Source organism: Danio aesculapii, chromosome 20 (genome assembly GCF_903798145.1).
Source record: "Danio aesculapii chromosome 20, fDanAes4.1, whole genome shotgun sequence".
Lineage (NCBI taxonomy): Eukaryota > Metazoa > Chordata > Actinopteri > Cypriniformes > Danionidae > Danio > Danio aesculapii.
Window position 1 is genome coordinate 2031453 of NC_079454.1, and position 27669 is coordinate 2059121.

A 27669-nucleotide genomic window follows, 5' to 3' on the forward strand; every position below is an offset into this window, starting at 1 on the left:
GGCCTATTTTGTTCAAGAAAAGCTGTATCTGAAGATAAAGATAACACCGAAATACACGCGTATTTAAAGAGTGACGCATCACTCGCTAAGGTTGGTTTAAAATCACTTAAGTCAATGAAATTGTTTTATTTTGGATTGTGCAAGCAAACATCTCCTATGTGCGCGATTATGCCGCCTTCTGGTGGTGATGCGGTTGTTCTCATGACAGGTTTTGGGTTGTTTGGTAATTTATTTCACTAACATTAAACGTCGACATGGAAACAATTTCCTATTTAAAAAAACGTTATAAACTCATAGGGGTCGCCACTGCATGTTCATCTGAAAACACGAGAATACCTGCACACCTTACAATGCTCATAAGCCAATCAGAATCCCGCATTCAGCTCCTCGTGTTTGTGTTTGGTGACTGTCCATCTCCATGACAACCGATACAACGCGGGAGGAGAGAGACACCGCCGCCGGACACTAATGAGTGTAGTAACACGGTAAACGCGGTAAATACAGTAACTGGTCATCATGTCGAGTTCACAGGCTGAAGGAGTGATAAGAAACATCATCCGGGAAATCTCGCAGACGTGTTTGAGCAGAGGACAAACTCTGAGTGAGACTCTCATCGCGTTCATGGTGAGTCTGAAGTACACAAACACACTACCCAGATAGCATGCGAATGTGGCCCACTTTAGGCAGTTATGCGGCACTGGTGGTATTCCCCCAGCCCAGACAAAATGAATTTGAGCCTGAAGTGGCCCACCTGTGCAATGGCAAAGGGAGGTCAAAGATTCAAATTCATATATGGGCCATTTAAGGCAAAGATTTGGCACTTATGGCAAAATGTAATCTGAATGTGAGCCTAATGTGGCCCGTGTGGAGAATGATAAATTTGGCCCAAATGATGGAGGACAAATGTGGGCCACAGTTGGCAAAAATGTGGTCTAGTCATTTAAGGGTGATCTGGGTCTAAACCTACAGTGGCTCACAATTGTAAGTGCAAATGTGGCCCAGTTATCTTAAGACATATGTGGGCCACTTTATATTATATTTGGCACAGTAAGCTCTGGCTATTGTGGCTTTGAGCCTAATGTGGCCCAGAGAAAATATGGCAAATGTGGCCCAGTTATCTTAAAACATATGTGGGCCACTTTTGGCAAATATTCGGCACAGTAAACTCTGCCTAATGCAGCGGTTAGCCTATAGTGGCCCAGAGAAGATATAGAAAATGTGGCCCAGTTATATTAAGACATACGTGGGCCACAGTACAGTAAGCCAGTTATCTTGAAACATATGTGGATCACATAGACTAAAGTCACCATCATGGAGATAAGTGTTTGCTTTAGTTGGGCTCATAGCCCTGAACTTCTTAATATGAATTTTCCTTTGGGCTGCTGTAATTTTTAAGAACTTTGCTTGAAAAGTTTATTCATTACAGCAAACAAACCAATTAAAAAACAATACACTAAAACTGAGGCACAACCTGTGATGAAATAATATAATTCACTGATGTTCACCAATGTTTAATCCATTATCAGATGTAACGTAATAACATGCTTGCACATGCCACAGAATTATGAAGGTTTATAAGCTAAAAAATTCTATGGTTCAACTTCTGCTCACAGAGACATCAATAATCAGTGTATGAACCTCAACAATGGTGACAATTAACAAAATGAACAAAACATCACAAACAGGAGACTAAAAGTGTAGGCCAGATCTGGGCCAGAATAAAAGCAACTGTGGCCCAGAATAGGGTCAGTTCTGGTTCATTTGGTTGAATTCTGGCTGATATGTGGTATTGCTTTGGCTTAATTGTGGCCCAGATCTGACAAACAGGAGCGGACCGCCCAAGTGCCATCATTCCATGCGGTATGTGGGCCAGATGTAAGTGTCTGGTGTGGGCCAGATTTGATCCACATGAATTTTGCTAGCTGGGTACACAACACAACTGTACAACTCTTCAGGTCAGGGGTTGATTGTGTCCAGGAGGAAAACACAACACTGAATTATTATTGTGCCCAGGTGAAAGCTGTAGTTCTGGACCCCACCAACCACTTCAACGTGGACAGAACTCTTACAAAGCAAGATGTGCAGAAACTTATTGAGGTAAATATCTATCTATCTATCTATCTATCTATCTGTCTGTCTGTCTGTCTGTCTGTCTGTCTGTCTGTCCGTCCGTCCGTCTGTCCGTCCGTCCGTCCGTCCGTCCGTCCGTCCGTCCGTTCTGTTCGTCTGTTCTGTCCGTCCGTTCTATCTATCTATCTATCTATCTATCTATCTATCTATCTATCTATCTATCTATCTATCTATCTATCTATCTGTCTGTCTGTCTGTCTGTCTGTCTGTCTGTCTGTCTCTCTGTCCGTCCGTCCGTTCGTTCTGTTCGTCTGTTCTGTCCGTCCGTTCTATCTATCTATCTATCTATCTATCTATCTATCTATCTATCTATCTATCTATCTATCTATCTATCTATCTATCTATCTGTCTATCTGTCTGTCTGTCTGTCTCTCTGTCCGTCCGTCCGTCCGTTCTGTTCGTCTGTTCTGTCCGTCCGTTCTATCTATCTATCTATCTATCTATCTATCTATCTATCTATCTATCTATCTATCTATCTATCTATCTATCTATCTATCTATCTATCTATCTATCTGTCTGTCTGTCTGTCTGTCTGTCTGTCTGTCTGTCTGTCTGTCTGTCTGTCTGTCTCTCTGTCCGTCCGTCCGTTCGTTCTGTTCGTCTGTTCTGTCCGTCCGTTCTATCTATCTATCTATCTATCTATCTATCTATCTATCTATCTATCTATCTATCTATCTATCTATCTATCTATCTATCTATCTATCTATCTGTCTATCTGTCTGTCTGTCTGTCTGTCTGTCTGTCTGTCTGTCTGTCTGTCTGACCGTCCGTCTATCCATCCATTCATTCATTCATCCATTCATCTGTCTACCTATTTATGTCACCATATGAAAAAATACTATGGTATTTTAAATTTCAGAAGTTTACTATCAACATAGTAATGTTAAATGGTAAATGCTGTAGTGTTTTGAGCCTTACTAGCTCTCTGCAACTCTCACATGGTTGCCCATTAAATCCCAGGATGTCCTTCAAAACAGAGTAGGGGTTTAACCCTGGCCTAATTTGCCCACTGGCCTCTGTCCATCATGATCTCCTAACCATCCCCATATCATAATTGGCTTCATCACTCTGTCTTCTCTCCACCAATCAGCTGGTGTGTGGTGTATTGTCTGGCGCAATATGGCTGCCGTCGCCTCATCCAGGTGTATGCTGCACACTGGTGGTGGATGAGGAGATTCCCCCCAAAAATGTGTAAAGCCCTTTCAGTGGCCATAAAAGTGCTATATAAATGTAAGGAATTATTATTATTATTATTATTATTATTATTATTATTATTATTATTATTGATTATTGTTTTTGAACCTTACTATAGCAAATATAACATAGTAAACTGCAATGATGTGGTACTTTGTTGCAGTAATTCTACTACACCTGTTATAGTAACTAATATATTCATGTAAACAAATTACTTTATTTGCTGCTTTACATTTTCTACGTGACTCTGGACCACAAACCAATCATAAGGGTCATAAATATTTTTATAAATGAGCTGAAAGCTGAATAAATCCTCTTTCATTGGTGTTTGATTTGTAGTGATTGGATGATATTTTGCTGAGAGATGACTGTTTGAACATCTGAAACATGACGCTTCTAAAAATATTAAGAAAAATCCCCTTTAAAATTGAACAAATTAAGTTCTTAATGCATATTACTAATCCAAAATTAAGTTTTGATATATTTATGGTAGGAAATGCAACAAAATGTCTTGATGAAACATGATCTTTGACTGATTGAGGCTGTGTTTTGTGTCTTCAGCTGTGTGTGGACAGACTCACGGACCAGACCAGTCCAACTCTCCAAACCATTAAGATGCAGGTTTACTTCGACATGAATTACACTCCTCGACGTAAGTGTGAACACAAACCAGTGCAGCAGAGATCACAACATGGGGTGTACAAATACTCAAATGTATACCTGGGAAGGTGTACTTGAGTAAAGCAAAACAAGTTCAATTCAATTCAATTCACCTTTATTTGTATAGCGCTTATACAATGTAGATTGTGTCAAAGCAGCTTCACATAAAAGGTCATAGTAAATAGGAACAGTGTAGTTCAGTTTGTAGTGTTTAAGTTCAGTTCAGTTGAGCTCAGTTCAGTGTGGTTTAATAATCACTACTGAGAGTCCAAACACTGAAGAGCAAATCCAACAATGCGCAGCTCTATAGATCCCGAACCATGCAAGCCAGTGGCGACAGCGACGAGGGAAAAAGAACTTCACTAAATGGCGAAAGTGAAGAAAAAAACCTTGAGAGAAACCAGACTCAGTTGGGCACGACCATTTTAATTTCTCCGCTGGCCAAACGTCTTGTGCAGAGCTGCAGTCTCAGTGGCGGAGGCTGGAAGCTGGCCTCAGCGAAGACTCGTCTGTCTCTGGAGCGTCACAGGAATCAGTCTCATGTTCTCCACTCCTCCATGACCACCACAGTAGCTGCTCAGGATACGGCCTGGTCCAGGATATGGAAACCTTGGGATCATCTCGTCGTTGGTCTTGGATCGAATCAGTGACTCTGCATAGTCTGAGGGCAAGTGCAGCTTTAAATTGTGCTCAAAGGGGTAGTTCACCCAAAAATGAATATTTACTCACTATTTACTCTCCCTAGAGTGATTTAATTCCTTTATGAGTTTCTTTCTTCTGTTGAAAACAAAAGAAGATATTTGAGACAAGACCAGCAGATCCGAGGATAAAGGTTAACATCTTTAGTTTATATCAAGAAACATAATGAAAAACAGAATATTAACAGAGTAATCCACCATCTTGTGGTGTAAAATAATATTGTGAAATGTGAAGATAACTAGAGGAGGGTAAAAATACCTCAGGAAGATTACAGCATTAGTATTTTATTTATAGGTCCTGTTCTGGTCTGTGAAATGTGTTAACTTCAGCAGTTGCTGATGCTTGTTGCATTGTGTTACAGTGGGAGAGTTTGTGTGTTTGTGACTCAAAAAGTATTACAGATGAACTGTAAACCCTAATAGTTGACATCACTAGTAAACTGTTTTCATTTTGAACTGCAATGCCCAGTTTAACCACTGGGGGTCAATCTTACACACCGCAGCTTTGACATCCCCTGAGAGTGCAGAATGAACCTTTGTTTCTTTTATAGTTTTATTTGGACTTCGGTCACAGCCGTAGATAAACACAGCTGAAATAAAACACACTCAATCTGTCAGAATGCCAGCAGAGGATCATGAAGCATCAGCAGCTTCATTATTACTGACCTGACTGCCTTTATTTTTGTCAGACGGCTACAAAAGTCCTCGTCTACTTTCACTGAGAGCTGCAAGTTTCCAGAAGTCATTCATTAAGAGCAGCTGAAACCTGATGTTAATCTCATCTTTACTAAGAGCTCCAGCGCTGTTCATCATTCACTGATTCAGATGTGTCTGTCATGAATGTGGGCTCATCAGGTGTGTGTGTGTGTCTCAGGTGAGTTTCTGGAGATGCAGCAAAAGCTCCTTCAGTCTCGTCTGCTGTCGCTGAGCAGAGAAATCACTGACAGCAGAGCAAAGAGCAGAGAAGACCTGAAGAAGCTGTACGGCACCATAGTCCACTATATCATCCAGAGCTCCAACCTGAGCTCCAGCACAGACATCAACACTGTGAGAGAGACCACAGGTAAACACACACACACACACTGAAGCTGTACGGCACCATAGTCTACTATATTATCCAGAGCTCCAACCTTTTTTTGGTTTTGTGTGTGTGTGTGTGTGTGTGTGTTTCAGCGGCTCTGCAGAGCATCTTTCCTCCATCTCAGCTGGGAAGCTTCATGTCTCTGCTGAAGTCAGACAAAGAGCAGCAGCTGAAGGAAAACTCTCTGATCGTCAGCGGCATTCGACTCTTCAACAAGGACAACGGTGAAGGAGGAGAGGCCATCCAAAGCCGTACGTCTGCCTCTTCATTATCTTCATCATTATCATCATCATCATCAGCTCACGTCTGGTGTGTGTTTCCTCCTGCAGTGCCATCCATCCTGAATGAGAGGCTGCCGGTCGTCGTCTCAGATCTGGAACGTGAACTGGCGGTGTGTGAGCGTTTGTGCTGTCAGTACACCGGCCTGCTGGAGCAGATCTCAGAACGGGACACAGCACACAGCCAGAGCCCCATCCCTCCTAAGCTGCTCACACAGGCTCTGTACAACACACGACAGCACGAGGCCTTCCTCAGACTCACACTGGTGCATTCACACTCATCTCTGTTGCTCAGATAATAACTGAAGACAAACTAAAGCTGCCATAGAGAGCTCTGAATCAACATGTTTAAACTGTTCTCTGATATCTACAGAGAAGGTGTGGAGTTTAGCTAAGTGGAAACAATCTCTAGAAACAGTTTACAACCTTAGGAATCGGCCCTGGGAAAAAATGCTCAGCTTTTACCTTATTTGGAAGGGTTATGAATATTAATGAGTGTTCAGTCACTGACGTTTACACGGTGTGATGCACTCTGAAATACACTCATGCTAAATATTCATATTTCAGTAGTCGAAACGTACCAGATTGAGTAGATTCCTTGTTAAATGACAATCATTTCAGCTGAAGTGGAGACTAGGATCACATTAGGAGTGAGTGAGGGAGCTGTCTGTCCATTACTGCTCCCGACTTATGTGTTGTGGATAAACTATAGGCAAAATTTTAATTATATACAACAAAAGGGACCAATAAAGATTAATGTAGTTTTATTTTGTAGGTTCAATGAAAACACAGGCAGTGATTTATATCAACCTCTGATATTAAAGTTTATTGCAGTCCTTTCACTTCAGATAAATCACAGTAAGAGCTGAGTGATATGACACTGCATAAATGTCTATTAAAGCCTGTGTAAACCGGAAGATGCAGAGACTTTTATTTCAGTATGTGAATTTACTTCCAGCTGAACCTAAATATTGAGTAGGGGGCGGGGCTTTATTTTTGCCCATCATTCTTTCATAGCAAACTAATAGTAAAAGTCCCAAAGTCCCTTCAAGACAAGTCATTTCACTCAGGGGTCATCTTTGAAACGCCTCTCGGACAGTATGCTCAGGCATCCTTATTCAGACTCTTTCTGTGTCTAGGTATGTCCTCATTTTCATTATATGGCACCTTTAAAGCACATTTTGGATGTTTTATTGGGTGTTTTGATTTCTGCTGAGCTACATTCGCATTTTTTGAGCATTCAGACATTTCTTGGTTTATTAGATATGAATTATAACAATGTTTGTGTGTGAATGCGAGGGTGTATGGGTGTTTCCCAGTGCTGGGTTGTGGCTGGATGGCAACCACTGTGTAAAACCTATGCTGGATAAGTTGGCGGTTCATTCTGCTGTGGTGACCCCTGATAAATATGGGACTAAGCCGAAAGGAAAATGAATGAATGTAAGTGATCTGGAGAAGCCTTAAGACTGATGTCTAACACATAGACACATGTACTCCAAGAGGAATGAGAATACACTGTAGAGTAGACCTCTTTCATCAGACTGAACCTAAAAATAAGCATTTTGCATCATCCATATTCATATTCAGCAGCAGGGTTTCATTTATTTGAGTGAATTTATTTATTATTATTTTCTTTATTCTCCATTTCCACCTGGGGATACTCTTCCCGAGGCCCTCAGACTATGCAGAGTCACTGATTCGATCCAAGACCAACGACGAGATGATCCCAAGGTTTCCATATCCTGGACCAGGCCGAATCCTGAGCAGCTACTGCGATGGTCATGGAGGAGTGGAGAACATGAGACTGTTTCCTATGACGCTCCAGAGACAGACGAGTCTTCGCTGAGGCCAGCTTCCAGCCTCCGCCACTGAGACTGCAGCTCTGCACAAGACGTTTGGCCAGCGGAGAAATTAAAATGGTCGTGCCCAACTGAGCCTGGTTTCTCTCAAGGTTTTTTTTCTTCACTTCCGCCTTTAGTGAAGTTTTTTTTCCCTCTCCGCTGTCGCCACTGGCTTGCATGGTTCAGGATCTGTAGAGCTGCGCATCGTTGGATTTGCTCTTCAATATTTGGACTCTCAGTAGTGATTATTAAACCACACTGAACTGAGCTAAACTGAACTGAACTTAAACACTACAAACTTAACTACACTGTTCCTATTTACTGTGACCTTTTATGTGAAGCTGCTTTGACACAATCTACATTGTATAAGCGCTATACAAATAAAGGAGAATTGAATTGAATTGAATTGAATTACAGTGTGTATTTGTGAATGAGCATCAATGAGCACTGTTGATCTTATTCAGACAAGCGGTAGCTTAACAAATGTGTGTGTGATAATGTAAACAGTGTAATGATGTGATGTTGATGTCTCCATCAGGCGGACGTCATCCTGTGTGCACAGGAAGTGACACGTTTACAGTCGGATCTGATGAGTCGAATGACACTCCTGAGAGACGCCATTCACACCAAAACTACAGTGCCAACAACACACGTGTTTGTGAGTCCCTCATTTACTGCATTCTACACTGTTTCACCACAGTATCTATATGAGACTGTCCCTAACCCCAGCGCAGGGGCAGAGAGAAACTAGAAGAGCAGGATTCAACCACTAAATGACTGAGCTCTGCACATCACATCCTTCATTACATCATGTGTGACCCGGGACTAAAAACTAGCTTACGTTGCAGAGGTATAATCTGGGCTATAACTAGACCCACACGGAATCTGCGCACACAGAAATCTGCAGATTTCCGCAGATTTTAGACCAGTATTGAGTCTATGTATTTACTTGGGTGAATGTGTGTAAATTTATATTGATTTAAATTAATTTCACTAATATTATTGTGATATAATAATAATAGTAATCTTAAAATGTTCATCTGATTTATGTACAATACAGCTTGTAATGTAATATTTGCTGTCTTTTAGTAGATATATTATATGAGAGACTTGCTTTGTTTACCAAATTTGTTTAGCACATTGTAAACATTAAATAAAAGTTAAATGTGTATTATTTTATATTTTATATATTAAGTTTTTAGTTGTGATGCTCCTAAAATCATTCCGCATAAATCCACAAATGTTTTACAAAATTTTCAGCAGAAATAGCAAAAAAAGTCGGCAGATTCTGTCTGGCCCTAGCTATAACCAAAAATACATTATATTTTCAGGCAAAAATCACTAGAAAATTAAGTAAAGATCATCTTTCATGAAGACATTTTGTTTATTATATACTATTATATTATTATATTTATATATTATTATATTATAGATTAGATTAGATTCAACTTTATTGTCATTACACATGTACAAGTACAAGGCAACGAAATGCAGTTTCGGTCTAACCAGCAGTGCAATAGCAGCAAGTGCAGGATACAGGTATAAGTTATAAAGTGCAGTTGTCATTTGAGAAAGTGTATAGAGAAAGAATAGAAAAACTATGGTGATATTTACAGATGGATGTACTATGAACATTATATACAGGTTGTATTAGCTATGAACAGATTTACAATAAATGAATATATGTACAGGATACTATTAATAATCAGAAGTGTGCAGATAGATAAACATAATTACAAATGTCCATGTGCAGTGGGTATGTCCAGTTCAAATAAGTGAATTAGTGCATTAAATATGTGCAAACTTTAAATGTGCAAATGTTAAATAGTGCAGTGATTGTGAGGAGTATAAGTTAGAGGAGTGTGGGGGGTGTATTGGGGGGGCAAAAGAGTCAGTGAGGGGCAGAGTTCAAAAGGGAGACAGCTCTGGGGAAAAAGCTGTTCCTCAGTCTGCTGGTTTTTGTCCGGGGGAGCCTGAAGCGCCTGCCGGAAGGCAAGAGAGAAAACAGTCTGTGAGCAGGGTGAGAGGAGTCCCTAAGAATACTGCGTGCTCGGCGCAGACAGTGTTTCTTCTGCATGTGCTCAATGGCTGGCAGTGTAGTCCCTGTGATGCGTTGGGCAGTTTTCACCACCCGCTGCAGTGCCTTACGCTCAGCAACAGAGCAGCTTCCATACCAGACTGTGACGCAGTTGGTCAGGATGCTTTCTATTGTGCAGCGGTAGAAGTTCACCAAGACAGCTGATGAAAGCTGGTTCTTCTTAAGTTGCCTCAAGAAGAATAGGCGCTGTATTATATTAATATATATACTACTGTAAATAAATCAAAACTTAATTTTTGATCATTAATAAGCACTGAACAGAATTTAGACAATATTAAAGGTGATTTACTTAATATTTAGATTTATTTGATGCAGATTTTTTTAATAGTTGCATCTCAGCCCAATATTGTCCATTTAAAACAAATCCTCCATCAATGAAAGGGTCGTTTATTCATTATCATAGAACATGATTTAAGGTCAGCACTTCTTTATTAGTTCTCATCAAAATAAATATGATTTGTTGTTTAATACTGTGGCTTTCAGACATGTTCTCAACACTACACAATTAAACACACTGGACTCAGCTCATCGTCTCTGTTGTAGACAGCTGCATTCATGGGCTCGTTCCCATGCACTGATCACTTTCAAGGGTTTTCCCTCAGGAGTGACAGTGAATAGTGCATAGGGACGGTCCCTCCTGAATGAAACGTGCTGTTCATCACCAAACAACTTCCGTGAGTCTGAAGAGTCCGTCAGTCACTCTTTAATATCCTCAATTCTGAAGGGCCCTCAGTAGTGGCCAGTGTTCAGCGCTTAAGTTTAGAATGAGACTTCAGTATGGCAGCTATGACTATTTTGACTCTGAAGTTCTGTGTGTTCCTCTCCTCTTCAGCCTCATTTCAGCGCAGTGGGCCGGCTGTGGGCGGGGCTAGAGCAGGAGATGCTGCTACTGAGCATGCTCACTAACGTGGCATCCGGACTGAGAGTCTTCCTGACTGGAGCGTCTCTCCTAACCCCAGATCAGATGGAGCTGCCGGTGCGCACGGATGCTGACAGATGCTCTGGGACAGCAGGTCACACACACACAGACACACACACACCAATCTTTATATCTCACTCAGATCAGCAGGTTTGCTCAACTCCTCATTACATTGACACAGCTCCAGGTTCAGGGTTTCTGGAGCATCATGGGATTATAAAAGCTCATTTCCAGACACTGAAAGTCAGAGAAGTTGATATTTTAAATAATTAGTTGTATTTTAGTCATATTTAGTTTATATTTCTGTCAAAGTTCGGAAATATCAGGGATTCTGTCAGTAGTTTTAGATTTGACTTCATCTATAGTTTTCTAGAGTGTGTGAAGCCGACGTCTCTGACTCTGCTATTCAGTCATGTTTAAACTACAGATTTGAGTACATTAACTGTTAATTATTTATTCAGTATTATGTTGAAGGCTAATATTGCTGCAGTGCATGCTGGGTGCCATGGATAATCTGTGTGGGATTCTCTCAGCATGCACTGCAGCATGAAGCATGTCCCCGTTGTTGAGATTCAGATTCATGATTCTTGAGGTCTGTGTGTGTGAAGAGATTCATAATGTTGAGTGTGTGTGTGTGTGTGTGTGTGTGTGTGTGTGTGTGTTCAGAGGAGCGTGTGCTGGTGTCAGAGATGAGCTCGTGTGAATGCTGTTTTCCTGACAGCACTGCAGACTTTCAGCATCTGCCGCTGCAGTATAACGGTTTCTGTGGAGTCGCTCTGGTGGACAGAAATGGCCTTTTACTGCCAGGTACAAACAGGAAACAGTAGGCTGGGGTTTCATCACTGCAAAATAGATGATTAATCGTTGTTGTTGTTGTGGAATATTGCACTGTTCATTATAAATTATTATGGTGGATTGAGAAAGCCAACATACTGTTATACTAAACTTTTTATTCTTCCGTCTTCTTCTGAGACTAATTTCTATATGCATCTCCTCCTAGACTGTTCAACCACCAAACTAACACCAAACCTCCAAACTATACTGAATCAAGTTTCTCTATCTTTTCTAACTGATCCGACTTACAGTTTTCCAAAAAACGACGCGGAAAAGTCCTGACTTAACATTGGACCAAACCTCATAATCTTCCCCCAGACTGTCACACAGACCTAAGGTTGGGCTCATTTAACTCAGACTAAAAATCTGGCAATCCCTGATCACCTTTCAACTAACTAGCCCCACCCTAGCAACTGTCCCATAGACTTTCATTGTAAAAACTACCATTGACTTTACATTGGAAATACTAACAACATACCAATCCATACTAACAACATACTAATCCATACTGGAAACATACTAACAAACATACTGATCATACTAATAACATGCTAATTCATACTCTAAACATGATTGCAACATACTAGTTTATACTAGAAACATGCTAGCAACATGCTAATTCATACTAGAACCATGCTAACAATGTACTAATTTATGCTAGAAATATGCTAGCATAATGCTAATTCATACTAGAAACATGCTAATTTATGTTAGCAACTGGCTAGCAACAACTCAGAACACCTTAGCAACTGCCTAGCAACACCTTAGCAACGCCTTTGCAACCACCTAGAAACCACTCAGAACACCCCTAGCAACCACTTAACAACGCATTAGTAACCACCTAGTAACACCTCAGCAACTGCCTAGTAACCACTCAGAACACCCTAGCCACCACTCAGAACACCTTAGCAACCGCCTAACAACACCTTAGCAATCACCTAGCAACGCCGTAGCAACTGCCTAGCAACCAAAGAACACCCTAGCAACCCCTTTAGTAACCGCCTAGCAAAACCTTAGCAACCACCTAGCAACGCCTTAGCAACCGCTTAGAAAACCCTAGCAACTGCCTTGCAACCACTTAGAACACTCAAGCAACCGCCTAGCAATGCCTTAGTAATCACTCAGAACACCCTAGCAACACCTTAGCAAGAAACATGCCAATCCATACTAGAAACATGGCAACACATATGTACTTCTCTTTCTATGCCGACTCTCTTTCTATCTCTTTCTAGTAACAACTTCTACAATGATTTAACTTTTAAAGCTACTTAAAACTTGCAGACGAGGCTTTCTCAAGCCACCATAGTTTGTCTACGAACTTTACTTTTCTAGTTTGTTTATTGTAAATTAACATCCTCTCCCTCTCCAATGGCATCTGTTTTCTCAATGGTGTTTACTGACATGAGGGTGGAGTCAACCTGTCACTCAAATGAGATCAACTGATAGCAAAATACAACTGTCCAATCAGTTTCCTGTGCACAAAATCAAGCCCCGCCCACATTTGTTCTTCATCCTAAAGTGTGAAATGTTACAATAAAGAAGAAAAGATAAGAAACAAATGCTAAGTCCACACGAGCCGCTAACGTGCGCATGCTCTCCTGTTCTCAGGTAACACAAGCATCGGCGTCCTGAAGCACAAGGAGAAATATTACGCGTTCAGCAGCAGGAGCGCAGCATACGAGTTCTCCTGTCGAGCAGATGAATATACAGCAGCGGTGCTGGAGACGGCCAGCAGAACACCTGAACTCATCCAGCTGCTCCAGCTGCAGCAGCACTTCACCAGCAGCACTGCATACGCTCAGCTGCCAGCGGAGCACCAGTGTCCAACAGCAGGGGTGAGGATCCAGAGCCTACAGAGAGAAGCTTCAGCACATGATGAGCCGCACACGCTTTATTACTAGAGTACTAGTGTTCATGTGGGTGATAAACAGACCATAAACTAACAAAAGAGAAAAGTGCAGACAATATTTCCTCATTTGCATTGTTGTTATTTTGAGATATTTGATGTGTGTGTAGTAGTGTGTGTATTGTTCATTTCTCAGATGCCGTCCGGACAGAAACTGCTGCTCAAAAGTGTCCTTAAAAGTGACGCCGGTGTTCAGACGGAGATCCACCCTCTGCAGAGCAACATCTGCACCTCCTATGAGTGGAACGAGTGGGAGATCAGAAGAAAAGCCATCAAACTGGTGAGACACACTGATCTGAGACCAGCTAGATGAACACACTGATCTCAGGTCAGCTAGATGAACACACTGATCTCAGGTCAGCTAGATGAACTCACTGATCTCAGGTCAGCTAGATGAACACACTGCTCTCAGGTCAGCTAGATGAACACACTGATCTCAGGTCAGCTAGATGAACACACTGATCTCAGGTCAGCTAGAGGAACACACTGATCTCAGGTCAGCTAGAGGAACACACTGATCTCAGGTCAGCTAGAGGAACACACTGATCTAAGGTCAACTAGATGATCAATAGACACACTGATCTCAGGTCAGCTAGATGAACACACTGATCTCAGGTCAGCTAGATGAACACACTGATCTCAGGTCAGCTAGATGAACACATTGATCTCAGGTCAGCTAGATAAACACACTGATCTCAGGTCAGCTAGATGAACGCACTGATCTCAGGTCAGCTAGATAAACACACTGATCTCAGGTCAGCTAGATGAACACATTGATCTCAGGTCAGCTAGATAAACACACTGATCTCAGGTCAGCTAGATGAACACACTGATCTCAGGTCAGCTAGATGAACATACTGATCTCAGGTCAGCTAGATGAACACATTGATCTCAGGTCAGCTAGATGAACACACTGATCTCAGGTTAGCTAGAGGAACACACTGATCTAAGGTCAACTAGATGATCAATAGACACACTGATCTCAGGTCAGCTAGATGAACACACTGATCTCAGGTCAGCTAGATGAACACACTGATCTCAGGTCAGCTAGATGAACACATTGATCTCAGGTCAGCTAGATGAACACACTGATCTCAGGTTAGCTAGATGAACACACTGCTCTCAGGTCAGCTAAATGAACACACTGATCTCAGGTCAGCTAGAGGAACACACTGATCTCAGATTAACTAGATGATCAATAGACACACTGATCTCAGGTTAGCTAGATGAACGTCTTGTTTATTTAAGTAACCCCATTCCCCGAAGGAGGGACAGAGACATTTATGTCAAGTTGATCGACTAGGGGATTCGCTTAGGACCAATCACTCCGATTTGTATAAAAATGGGCCAATGACCGCCTATGAAATTGGTAAGTGCAGCTCTCACATGTGTAGACACTCTGCAATTAAGAGTATAAAGGCTGCCATGAGAGGAAGCTCACTAGAATACTCACTGAAGTCTAGCATTCAGCTGTGGATTCAGCCCCTGTGGCAGGTGGACATAAACGTCTTCATTCCCTCCTTTTCGGAATGAGGGTTACATACGTAACCAAGAGGTTCCGCCTCAGTTGTTCCCTACAAGTTTATGCTGAGTAAATCAACTAAGGAAACCTATCCTAAGTCCCACAGGAGCTGAACCTGTTACGCGACTTTGGGGCGATCTGTGTCAGGCAGGTAGCATGAACACACAAGCACCACCAAAAGTGTAACCATTCAATGTCCCTGGCCCTAATTACCATGATAGGTAAAAATAGTTCGGGAGGTCATTGGGAAACAGTCCAGTCCTGAAGGGGAAGGATGTTGCAGAGGTCACTGCTACCCAAATGTGGAGACCTGGGACCGAGACACATATATGCTTCCTCTGATTAGGGGGAGCACAACATATGGAAGATGGTTAGCTGGTAGGGAAGACACAGGTCTGCCTGTGTAGAGGGACTCACCATGGATAATATTGTGTATGGTGTCGTCTGGAGAGGGAACCACACATAGCTGGCACCGTACCCCAGAAAGTGGGTTTGCCAAGTGGGCATACCAACAATGTTATAGGCCTGCACCCTGCTCCTCCACCAAGTCAGGTGAAGGGAGCCGTGGAGGAACTCTCTAGGGCTCCGGATTACGGAGCATGGCACAGCAAGCATTTTGACAACAAGCTTAGCTTTCTCCCAACTGATTAGTGTTACCTAGCACTGAGGAGATAACCAACTCCACTCAGAGATTGTAGAAAGCCGTGAATGTGTTAGGTGTTGCCCAGCCCACAGCTCTACAGATGTCTGCTAGAGAGATGCCGCGTGCTAATGCCTAGGAGAAGCAAGAGTGATGGCATCTACTATTCAGTGGGCCAACCTCTGCTTAGATACGGCACTTCCCTTCTGCCAACCTCCAAACAGAAAAAGAGTGTGGTCCACGTACATGCGCAGTGCACAGATGGGACACATCCCGTGAAGGGCAAAGTCCCGCCCTCCAACTTGGACTAAAGAAAGGAAAGTGCAACACCGATCGGTTAAGTTCGAGGGATTTCTTGTCAGAGTAGTGCACCAAACAACAAAAAGACTCCACCTTGGAAGACTTGACATGGACGTGGGAATCTCATTACTGAGAGGAAGGTCTCAGTGGAAGTGTCAGGGATAAACTGTAAGGTAAAGCGTGTGGGTTTGGAACCCAAGTCCGGGTGTGCTCAGAGGGCACAACCACAAAAAACCTCCTCGTCATCCTCTCTGACCTTGCACAGTGTCTCTGCAAGAGGGCTCATTGGTTTAAAAGCGCATGCTTGTGCTTGCCCCAGGGCCAGCTGTGAACCACTGCCTCCATGCAGAGAGAGACTTTGAACAGGGAAGATGCAACTGGAAATAGACCAATTTCTAGAAAACAAGGGTGACCTGGATTTTCCCGAATCACGCCTGTAGCAGCTGGACTGCAATAGGGTGCATGGTTGAGCTTGCTCAGGTTGTTGCACAGCAGGTGTTTTGCCACATCTAGCTTCATAGGACCAGATGGGGAGTGAGCTGTGACATACACTGCGTCCCATGCTGAAGATAGAGATATAATCGCATCCATCATCTGGTGAAAGACAATCACCACATCCAGAAATGCACAGGTTGGACAAAGTCTTTAGAAAGATGTGTTTACCAGCTGTGTTTCTCTAGCTCTTCAAGAGATGTGTTGGCTTTGAAGCAAGAGTGATTGGTACTTCTAAGAGAATCTTCTAGTGCAGGCATGCCTAAACTCAGTCTTGGAGGGCTGGTGTCCTGGAGAGATTAGCTCCAACCCTGTTCAAACACACCTGAAGCAGTTAGTCAAGCTTTTATTAGATATACTAGAAACTTCCTGCCAGGTGTATTTCAAAACTGGGCCTCCAGGACCGAGTTTGGGCACCCCTGCCCTAGTCAATCAAGTTGAAATAAACTTGTATTGATCAACTGAAAGGGAACAGCTCATAAGTGCAGGACTGATCCAGGATCTGTGTTTCAGGCTAATCTGCACAGTAAAGTGACCCGATCATCTCAGAGTGATTGGAGCCTGATGCGGAGACACAACAGCTCTCAGACGTTCCTCCCAAAAGAGGCCAGCTGCCAGACGAAGCGGGACGGAGAGAGTCTCGTTCCCAAAGCACAGGTGTATCTGTCTGGCCTGAGAGGAGCTGATGGATTCAGAAAGGTGGATTTAAGCAGAGCTGCAGATGAATGAGGAGCTTCTGTGTCTGTCTGAGTAAAAGCTCTGCTCTTCGTAGGCTAGTTAGAGGAAGGCTGCTAACCATTGACTTCTACTGTTATTTGCTAAATAACTTAAAGTTCCAGTGAAATTAAAATAAAGTGTTTTATATGTTAGTTTTAGATTGTATCTATAAGCTAGTGTGCTCCAAAACATTTGCAAAATTCACATTTAGAAGGAATAAACAGCCAAAACTTGCAGTTTGTCACTTCCACTCAACCACTATTATTGGCAGAGCAAAATACCATTGGCTGTTTTTAAAAAGGGGGAGGAGTTACTAAATGCCCCGCCCTCTAATCATGTTAAAATTGAGATTACATTCATTCATTTTCTTTTTAGCCTAGTTCCTTTATTAATCTGAGGTCACCACAGCGGAATGAACCGCCAACTCATCCAGCATATGTTTTACGCAGCGGATGCCCTTCCAGGTGCAATCCATCACTAGGAAACATACTCTCATTCACACACATTCACTACGGACAATATAGTTAATCAATTCCCCTATAACGCATGTGTTTGGACTTGTGGGGGTAACCGGAGAACCTGGAGGAAACCCACGCCAACACGGGGAGAACATGCAAACTGACCCACAGAAATGACAACTGACCCAGCCAAGGCTCGAACCAACGACCTTCTTGCTGTGAGGCAACAGCGCTACCCATAGCGCCGCCGCACCTCCCCAGGCTAGATTACTTCAAACATAAAAAAAGCACAGGAAGATTTAACATTTACCAGTTTTTAGTTCAGCCTTTAGTTCTCCTGCAGCCACAAACTCTGTTCATTCAATCACTTCATCTGTCCTAGGAGTTTCAGAAAGAGACCCGTGATGTGAAACCTTACCAGCTCATCTAATCGCACAGTGAGATGAATGTGGGTTTGTAAAATTCATTCATTCATGTTTTATGATTTAAATAATCTCAGTTTATTATCTTCTTGTTTACAAAATACTAAATGACCCCAACATCAACCTGAACACTTCAGCAATATTACTGTAGGTTATATTAAAGAGCCCCTTTTTGGTTTTGGGGTCTCCAACAGCCTGATGTGCATGCAAGGTCATAAAAAGAAGCTTTTTCTTGTAGGGGCATGCTTATGATGTAGTGCCTGTTGTTGTTAGTTCCAGCAATTGATCTGCAGCTGTGAGTGCAGCAAATGTGTGGACCTGGTGATAGGGTCTGGAACTCTGGTGGGACATGAGGGCAGGTATGCGGGACCAGCATCCCCGGAGACTGGAGCTCAGCGAACCTGCCTGTGGAGACGCTCACAAACTTGCCCTCGCTCTCGGACGATATTGGTCGGTACAAGTAAAGAAAGCGCTGAATCAGCAGAACCGCTCTCAGACCGTCTTCACTCGTTCACCTGCACTTGAGGCAGAAGTGCCCCCCAATTTCAACTTACTTCTGGAAGTAAATCGCACGGCCCCTGATTTTAACCTCCTCCCGGGAGTAAATCGCTTTAGCTAGCCAAACGTAATAAAAGGTCTTGATCTCAGCCAGACGCCAGGGACTTATATTAATTACGCTGCTTTCCCACATAGACAGATCTACCAGTATGGTGATGGCCCAAATTAATCTATATCCAAGTTTACTGTTCAATCAGGTACAGTTTTTCCATATTCCAAAACTTCTTTTATTTTACTCTGAGACTTCCCCATTCTGGTTTATACTTCAGCGTCAAGTGATCAGCGTGACCCACAGCGCATGCAACGCGCGTAGCTGTGCATTCATACTGTTGCTTTGCAATAACACTTCCGAAACGCTAGTTGGCAGTGAGGTTTTTATGTTCCTCTGTGTCGAGTTTCTTCGCTGGTGTTTTGTTTTTTCAGAACGCTTCCTTAATATACAAGTGGCTCAAACTCACTCATTTTGAAGCAGGAACCAGCGGACGGGCAACAATTTTAATCATGAGGTAAACACAAAACAAATCTTTCCATCCGGAGCGCCTTCACGGGACTCGACACTTGTAAACAATCACTCCATCGGGCTGGCGCGGCTCTCGGTCCTGCCCACACTCACAAGTGCTACCAAGCCGACCAAACTCAAAGCTTGCGCTACGCGTCGTTGCGACGTGTAGTTACATTTTTTGAGAGGTGCTCGTCAGTGACGGCAAGGGCTCTGTGTCCACGCGTAGGCCGAGCCGTAGCATACGCTTGCGCTTGACACAGAAGTATAAATCAGCCTTAAGATGCCAGCTTAATCCCTTATCTTTCTTTTGTGCAATACCTCTCTAGAGGAAAGTGAAAGCGAAAACAAAAATAAAAGTATCTTTATTGATGAATACAGTGAAACAGCATTGAATCAAACAAAAAAGCCTGCTATAGCAAAACTGCATGCTGTTTTACATTTTTTTGAGAAAAAAAAAAAAGTCAGAATTGTGAGAATTCAGATTCCTGTTTGACAATTCTGACTTTATTTCTAGCACCCGAGTTTAGACCTCAACACCGAGAGACAAACTCCTTTCCACTGTTTTTAATCCACCAATCGACTGAAAATGAAGTTTCCTCATCATTTACTCAGAGTTTCTAAACATGTAGGAGTTTCTTTCTTGGTTCCAACACAGATATTCTAAAGAATGCTGGAAAAAAAACAACCACTGACTTCCATAGTATTTTTAATTCCTACAATGGATGTGTCTGTTTTCCAGCATTCTTCAGAATATCTTCATGCGTGTGAAGAAACTCAAACTAGGTCGACTGGTGAACTCGTAAATGGTGTCAGTGTTAGCGTTGAACTCTCCTTGTTTTGCGGTCAGTGTGTGTATGTGTGCAGCGGTGACTCCTCAGGTGGTCTGAGCGTGAGTATCGTCTCCCGCAGCTCATGCACTGGTGCGGTCTCTCTCCGCTGTGTGTGCGCATGTGTCTCAGCAGATGCGTGGATCTCCTGAAGCTGCTCTCACACTCCGAACACTGGTGTGTTTTTATCTCGGTGTGGATAGCGGTGTGTCTCTGCAGCTCGTCTGCGCTCTTGAAGCTCTTCCCGCAGTCTGCGCAGTGGTGCGGCCTCTCCCCGGTGTGCACGCGCATGTGGATGCAGAGTTTCCCGGGCCGCACGAAGCCCTTGCCGCAGTGAGTGCAGCGGTGAGGTTTGCTGCTGGCTTGTGTGTGTGCGTGCGCGAGGTGTTCGCTCAGATTCTCCTGCGAGGTGAAGCCGCTGTGGCAGAGCGGGCATTGGTACGGCCTGTGCCCGCTGTGAATGCGCTGGTGCCGTCTGAAGCGCGCCGCCACACTGAAGCTATTTCCACACTGCACGCAGTAATACAGCTTCCTTCCCCGAGGCGTCCTTCTGCTCGTTCTCTCAGCTTCGTCTTTTTCTTCGTGAAACATTGACAGCGCTTCTGCAAGAACAATGGAACAGTTTCATAATGCTTTCATTTTAGGGTGATGTCTATTCGTTTATAATATAGGGCAGAGCATGGTCGACAGTGCCTTTTTTCATGAAAGCCTAATTTTAAAAGATAAGGAGTTAGACAGAAGTTTTTGCTGTGGTTATGAACTCATAAGTGGGCTTGTCAATATCGGGAAGTGTTTTGAACAGATGTAAAACAATTTTAAAACGAGATGTTAAAGTTTAAGGACAACCTTTACGGTTATTTAGCTTAAAAAAGTATCAAGTTGGCTAAAAGAATGTTTAAGATCCCTGCAGTCAATAACGCAACCACTTTAAAGACTGCAGCAAGCCAGTAAAAAGATTTAAAGTTGATCCCTGTGTGTGTGTGGTTGGTAATAGCATGATTCTAGCATGAATTAGCATGTTGTTAGCATGTTTCTAACATGAATAAGCATGTTGTTAGCATGTTTTTAGAATGAATTAACACAATTCTAGCATGAATTAGCATGTTGTTAGCATAGATTAGACACTGCTAACATGAATTAGCATGGTTAACATGATTCCAACATGAATTAGCATGTTGTTAGCATGATTCTAGTATGAATTAGTAACTAACATGATTGTAGCATGAATTACCATGTTTCTAACAATGATTAGCATGTTTCTAGCATGAATAAGCATTTTTCTAGTATGTTTGTAACATGAATTAGCATGTTGTTAGCATGATTTCAACATGAGTTAGCATGTTGCCATGAATTAGCATTTTGCTAGCATGTTTCTAGCATAAATTAGCATTGTTGTAAGCATGATTCAAACATGAATTAGCATGTTGTTAGCATGCTTCTTACATGGATCAACTTGTTCTTAGCATGATTCCAACATGAATCAACTAGGTGTTGACATGTTTCTAGCATTAATTAGCATGTTACTAGCATGATTCTAACATTAACATGTTGTTAGCATGATTCTAGCACAAATTAGTATGTAACTAGCATAATTCTAGCATGAATTAGCATGTTGTTAGCATAGATTAGCACATTGGTAACATGAATTACCATGTTAACATGATTCCAGCATAAATTAGCATGTTGTTAGCATGATTCTAGTGTGAATTAGCAACTAACATAATTGTAGCATTAATTACCATATTTCTAACATTGATTAGCATGTTTCTAGCATGGATTAGCATGTTATTAGCTTGTTTCTAGAATGAATTAGCATGTACAGTAACTAGCATAAATCTACATGAATTAACATGTTTCTAACAGATTATCGTATTGCTAACATGACTTAGCATGTTAACATGCTTCCAACATGAATAAGCATGGTATTAGCATGTAACTAACATGATTTTAGCATGAATTAGCATGTTTATAACATTGATTAGCATGTTAGCGTGATTCCAACATGTATAAGCATTTTGCTAGCATGTTTCTATCTTGAATTAGCACGTATGTACGCATGATTCAAACACAAATTATTATGTTGTTAGCATGTTTCTAACATTGATTAGCATGTTTCTAGCATAAATTAACTTGATTCTACTATGAATTAGCATGTAACTAGCATGAATAATAAATAGCATGATTTCAACATGTATTACCATGTTGGTTGCATGTTTCTAGCATGAATTAACATTTTGCTAGCATGTTTCTAACATGAATTGGCATGTTTTTAGCATGATTTTAACATGAAATAAAGTAACTACCCAGTTTCTAACATGAATTAGCATGTTGTTGCCAACATGTAATCATGATTCTAGCATTAATTAGCTCATTGTTAGCATGTTTCTAGCATAAATTAACTTGATTCTACCATGAATTAGCATGTAACTAGCATGTTTCTAGCATGAATTAGCATGTTGTTAATATATTTCTATCATTGATTAGCATGTTGTTAGTATGTTTCTAACATTGATTAGCATGTTGTTAGCATTTTTCTAGCATAAATTAGCATGTTGTTAGCATGCTTCTAACTTGCATAAGCATGTTATTATGATTTTAGTATGAATTAGCTTGAAACTAGCATGATTTTAGCATGTTGCTATAATGATTTTAGCATGAATCAGCACGTTTCTAGCATAAATTAGCATGTCGTTAGCATGAATTAGCATGTCACTAGCATATTTCTAGCAAGCTAAGCATGTCAGTAGGATGTTAGAATTGTTAGCATGTGTTAGAACAGCTAGTCACAGTCTATGGGACAGTTGCTAGGGTGCTGAAATTGGTTGCTAGGGCGTGGCTAGTAAGTTTAAAGGTCATCAGTGGTTGGCTGTTGGCTTGCCTGAGTTGAATGATGCAGATGCAGTCTGATGCAGAGTTATGAGCTCACAAATTTTGACCCAATGTTAAGTCAATGGAACTTTTGGTTTTCCAGAAAACCAAAATCAGTTTGAAAAAAATACAGCAACCCAGTTTGAAGGTTTGCAGAACGTTTGAAGGATATAGCTTGAAAGGCTTAAGAGGAGATACCCTTTAAAATAGTCTCAGTCTCAGAAGAAGCAGAAGCAGAAGTGAGATATTAGACTGTTAGCTTTCTCAAGCCACCATAATAATTTCACTTTAAGCATTAATTGCACAGTGTTACCCCTTCAGCAGAAATGAAAGTAACATCAAAGTCCCTTTAAGGCAAGTCATTTCACTTGTCGGCCATCTTTGAAAAGCCTCTCGTCAGTGTGCTCGGGCATTCAGTCTGAATGGTGAAACATCAAACTCTCCAGCGGCCCTGCATGCACTGCATTTTACTATTATCGTTAGCACTATAGGGATTTCCTGGGTTTCTTCATCATGGGTGTTTGGGGTTTCAGCACAAGAGCGCCCTCTGGCCTTCAGAAGGAGATTTACTGCTTATCACAGAACTGCTTTCCTGACAAGATGTGCATGACTACTGTAGCTTTTGATTGATCAGGAATGTGATTTCATTCATCATGGCAGAGTATACAGTAGATAATAGCCATACTCTCACCCTCGTCTTCAGTTTTCACTTGACGAGGCTTTGGGATCCCTTCATATATTTCCGGTGGCTCCATCATTTTATCAACTGCTTCACCTGGAAACACAAGAGAAAGAGAAGATACTAAACCTCATGAATTCTGGCATCATAAATGGCTGATTAGTTTATTTCAGTGCACAAGGATATCTCTGTCCTTTTGCAAAGCCAAATGTTTCACCAGCACCAGCAGTCAGAGGAATAAAATCACAGCTTAAAACACAACACTGTAGACAGGTTTATTATTATTATATACTATTATTAAGGTTTATTATTCAATGAAAAAATTTTTTTTATTGATAATTTCTAAACTTGATGAGGTTTTTTCCTCTGTGTTTGTTTTTCCTACTATGAAAGTGGTTTATAACCACTGGAGGAAGAGTAAACAGTGAGTAGATTTCCTTTATTGAGTGAACTGTCTCTAATTCAATAGCATCTCTAAATAAACAACACAGATGATGAAGGAGAGTCCTGTCAGCGGAGCACAGAGGCTACAATTCATGCAAAATCACCCTAGCTGGACAACAGAAGACTGGAGAAAGGCTGAGCATTTGGACTGAGCATGAGCAACATTGATCCATCTAATGTTATGCGTTTTCTCTTTCTCTTAGCACTAACTGAGCCTCGTTAATCCCCACAGTGGACCTGAGTATTGAGGATGTGAGTATTGAGCACAGGGAGCATCTTGTGATCAGGTCTTCTTGATCATAAACTAAACTCAGACAGTCTCAGTCTCCAGATCTCAGTCCAGAGGATTCACATCAGGGCTGTCAAAAGAAAAGTGAACTTCAAATATTCATTGAATTTATAAAAATTAAGCAGATCTGCCCAAAAGTCTGATAGCCCTGTCCTAAAAGACTGATAACTCCACCCTAAATGACTGATAACTCCACCCTAAACGACGGATAACTCCACCCTAAAAGACTGAGAGCTCCACCCTAAAGGACTGATAACTCCACCCTAAACGACGGATAACTCCACCCTAAAAGACTGAGAGCTCCACCCTAAAGACCTGATGTGCCCTGCCCTAAAGGACTTATAGCTCTGCCCTAAATGATTGATAGTCCTGCCGTAAAGGACTGATAGCCCCACCCTAAATAACTGATAACTCCACCCTAAATGACTGAGAGCTCCACCCTAAAGGACTGATGTGCCCTGCCCTAAAGGACGCATAGCTCCGCTCTAAATGATTGATAGCTTTGCCCTAAAGAACTAATAGTCCCGCCCCAAAGGACTGATAACTCTGCCCTAAATGAAAGATAGACCTACCCTAAAGAACTAATAGCTCCGCCCTAAAGGACTGATAGCTCTGCCCTTAAAGACTGATAGCCCCACCCTAAAAAACTAATAGTCCCGCCCCAAAGGACTGATAACTCTGCCCTAAATGAATGATAGCCCCACCCTAAAGAACTAATAGCTCCACCCTAAAGGACTAATAGCCCTGCCCTAAAAGAGCTCCGCCTGAAAATCCCTAATAGTCCCACTCTAAATGAATGATAGCTACGCCCTAAATAACTGATAGTTCCGCCCCAAATGACTGATAGCCCACTCTAAATGGCTGATAGCTCCACCCCAAATTATGGTCACTACATGAAATTACAAACAGCCTATCGTATATGTAACGGGAGTACATCACTTACTGTTTATTTCTTTGCATTTTAACTGTAAAATCACCTCCTCACGGTTTGTGTCTGATTTTTTTTACTCTGATTTTGTGAGCCAACTGTTGTTCGCTCTCCTCTTTTCCCCCTGCTCGGCCAGTCACGCCCACTCCCCCTTCTGTCCACGCCCATCATGGCACATTTGTTGATCAAATTCTGAGGTGGACTTGAGCTGAAAGAGGAGGGTTTCATGACCCTTTAACAAGGAAATGAGAAGTTTCGATTTTCAGACATATCAACAGCCTTAATTCACATTATAGACGAGAACAAATCTGCTGAAACTGTGCGATGCTTTCAGGACAACATGGAGCAAAATATGATCATATTATATTAGAAATATTGATATTCCCAACAACTGGATGAGTCTGTGCTGAGAGGAATAAGGCAGATCTCAATCTGTCCAGCTCTGTACCTAATAAAGTGGCCGGTGAGTATATGTGAAATTCAGAAATATTTTATTAAAGGTATTAAATTTCAGCTTAACATTGTCACGTGATCCTTCAGAAGTAATAATCTGATTTGATAATCACTAATCGTTTCTGTTCAATGCTGGAAACAACATTTGTTTTAAATGAAGATCTTGTGTCACATTACACGTCTTTACTGTTACTCATCTTCAATTTAATATGCTGATAGCTAAATAATAGCATTGATAACATAAAAACAATGTAAAGCACAGCTCTTTGATGAGGTTCATCATCAGATTTGATAAATGCCTGACTTATAAACTCTGTCTATCAGCTGGGCATCACCTTACACACACACACAGACGGTCTCTCAGAAAGTGAAAGGGAAAGTAAAGTACCCTGTTGTTGTTGCTTGGTAACTCCACACACACGCTTCCTCTGGATCGAAAGGGTGAACGGAGACGACACACACACACACACGCTCCCTGGACACCGGACAACTTCTGAAAATTCACACAATCGCGAACTTCTCTACGCTTCTTCTTCTTCTTCTAAGTTGTATTGGCGGTTGGTATACAAGCTCTAGGTACATTACCGCCACCTGCTGCCACCTCAATCATTCATTCATATTATTTTTAGCTTAGTCCCTTTATTAATCCGGGGTCGCCACAGTGGAATGAACCACCAACTTATCCAGTACGTTATACACAGCGGATGCCCTTCCAGCCGCAAGCCATCTCTGGGAAACATCCACACACATTCATTCACACTCATACACTACGGACAATTTTAGCCTACCCATTTCACCTGTACCGCATATCTTTAGACTGTGGGGGAAACCGGAGCACACGTAGGAAACCCACGCGAACACAGGGAGAACATGCAAACTCCACCTCAATCAATCCAAACAAAAAAACTTCCTACCTAACTTTTATTAAGCTCTTTTTTATCTAATTTAGTCATTTTTAAAAATTCTATACAGTCCTCATCTGTTTTGTAGCACTCTAACCAAATTAAACTTCATTTTAACTCAAATTCAAAATAAATACTTTCCTTTCCCTACTGGACATCTCATAATAACATGCTGCACTGTGTCTTCTTGCCCACAATAATCACATTTTCCAGTCTGATGTTGTTTCATTTTGTATAATGTACTGTTGAGTCAAATCTAAGTCTTGAAATTCCAATAGAGGAATTACCAACCTACGTTACACGGGTTCAACCGCGCATACCGGTTGCAAAAAGAGACCGGTTGCAATAGCAAACATGTGGTTTTGTGTGGTAGGATGCCAAATTCGAAAACTTAAACTTTACTGTACACCACACTGCTTTTAATGCCAACTGCAGACATCTTTGGCTAACTGCAATCATAAGAGCTGAATGGAGTGAGGACCTAATGCAGTTCTCATGTTATATCAGGTAAGTTCACACTATGCTGAATCATACACATTACTCGTTTTTAATTGCAGCTATGATTTCAGCAAAAACAGTTTCATATGGTGAATTAAAGTGAGGACACTGAATGCTATGAAAGAAATGTAAATCTGTGCGTTCACATACCCTGCTGTACAGGTGCAGTTCACTGTCAGAATGCAGTTGTTTTGCTTGTTGATGATTACCCAGGCCTTGTATAACGTTAGCTCCGTCTTCTTTCCTTGTCTTTGACTAGGCAGAACCTCGTTTTTAGCACTACATAGTGTTGAATCTGGTCATCCAGACCACACATGACCACACAGAACAACATTGTAGACATCCAAAGACTTGTAGGCCTTCAGCTTCTCTCTTGTTAAAACACTTGGAGCTTCAGTGAGATTGTATATTTGGGGCTGGATGCTTGGCCATTTCGTCTTACCCAATATTCATTGAAAGGGTGCTATCACAATTGGACCTGTCAGACGAACGCTGCTCACTTTAACGTTAATTTTGCTAAATAACTGTGCT

The 27669-nt window shown here is 41.8% G+C and overlaps 2 protein-coding genes across 2 annotated transcripts; one reads left to right on the forward strand and one right to left on the reverse strand.

Annotated features, from left to right (window-relative positions):
- The first annotated feature begins 285 nt into the window (after positions 1-285).
- cfap206 (cilia and flagella associated protein 206) lies at positions 286-17498 on the forward strand. The gene is made up of 12 exons (XM_056481510.1): positions 286-624; positions 2014-2097; positions 3886-3976; positions 5557-5745; positions 5856-6014; positions 6093-6307; positions 8421-8540; positions 10813-10993; positions 11566-11706; positions 13342-13568; positions 13776-13919; positions 17107-17498. The coding sequence occupies exons 1-12, from the start codon at positions 517-519 to the stop codon at positions 17320-17322; spliced, it is 1875 nt and encodes a 624-aa protein (XP_056337485.1). The 5' UTR covers positions 286-516; the 3' UTR covers positions 17323-17498.
- Positions 17499-19636: 2138 nt separating this feature from the next.
- Positions 19637-26273, reverse strand: zgc:101562 (C2H2-type zinc finger protein). Its single transcript, XM_056481611.1, has 3 exons — positions 26127-26273; positions 23637-23720; positions 19637-20679 (listed from the first exon to the last, which is right to left on the reverse strand). The coding sequence occupies exons 2-3, from the start codon at positions 23701-23703 to the stop codon at positions 20066-20068; spliced, it is 681 nt and encodes a 226-aa protein (XP_056337586.1). The 5' UTR covers positions 23704-23720; positions 26127-26273; the 3' UTR covers positions 19637-20065.
- Between the last annotated feature and the right edge of the window lie 1396 nt (positions 26274-27669).

Coding starts and splice junctions, on each gene's coding strand:
- cfap206 (XM_056481510.1), top strand. CDS start 517: ATGTCGAGTTCACAGGCTGAAGGAGTGATAAGAAACATCATCCGGGAA. Junction 3,977..5,556: donor CATGAATTACACTCCTCGAC/GTAAGTGTGAAC, acceptor TGTGTGTCTCAG/GTGAGTTTCTGGAGATGCAG. Junction 10,994..11,565: donor CAGATGCTCTGGGACAGCAG/GTCACACACACA, acceptor GTGTGTGTTCAG/AGGAGCGTGTGCTGGTGTCA.
- zgc:101562 (XM_056481611.1), bottom strand. CDS start 23,703: ATGATGGAGCCACCGGAAATATATGAAGGGATCCCAAAGCCTCGTCAA. Junction 20,680..23,636: donor AGTGAAAACTGAAGACGAGG/GTGAGAGTATGG, acceptor TTGTTCTTGCAG/AAGCGCTGTCAATGTTTCAC.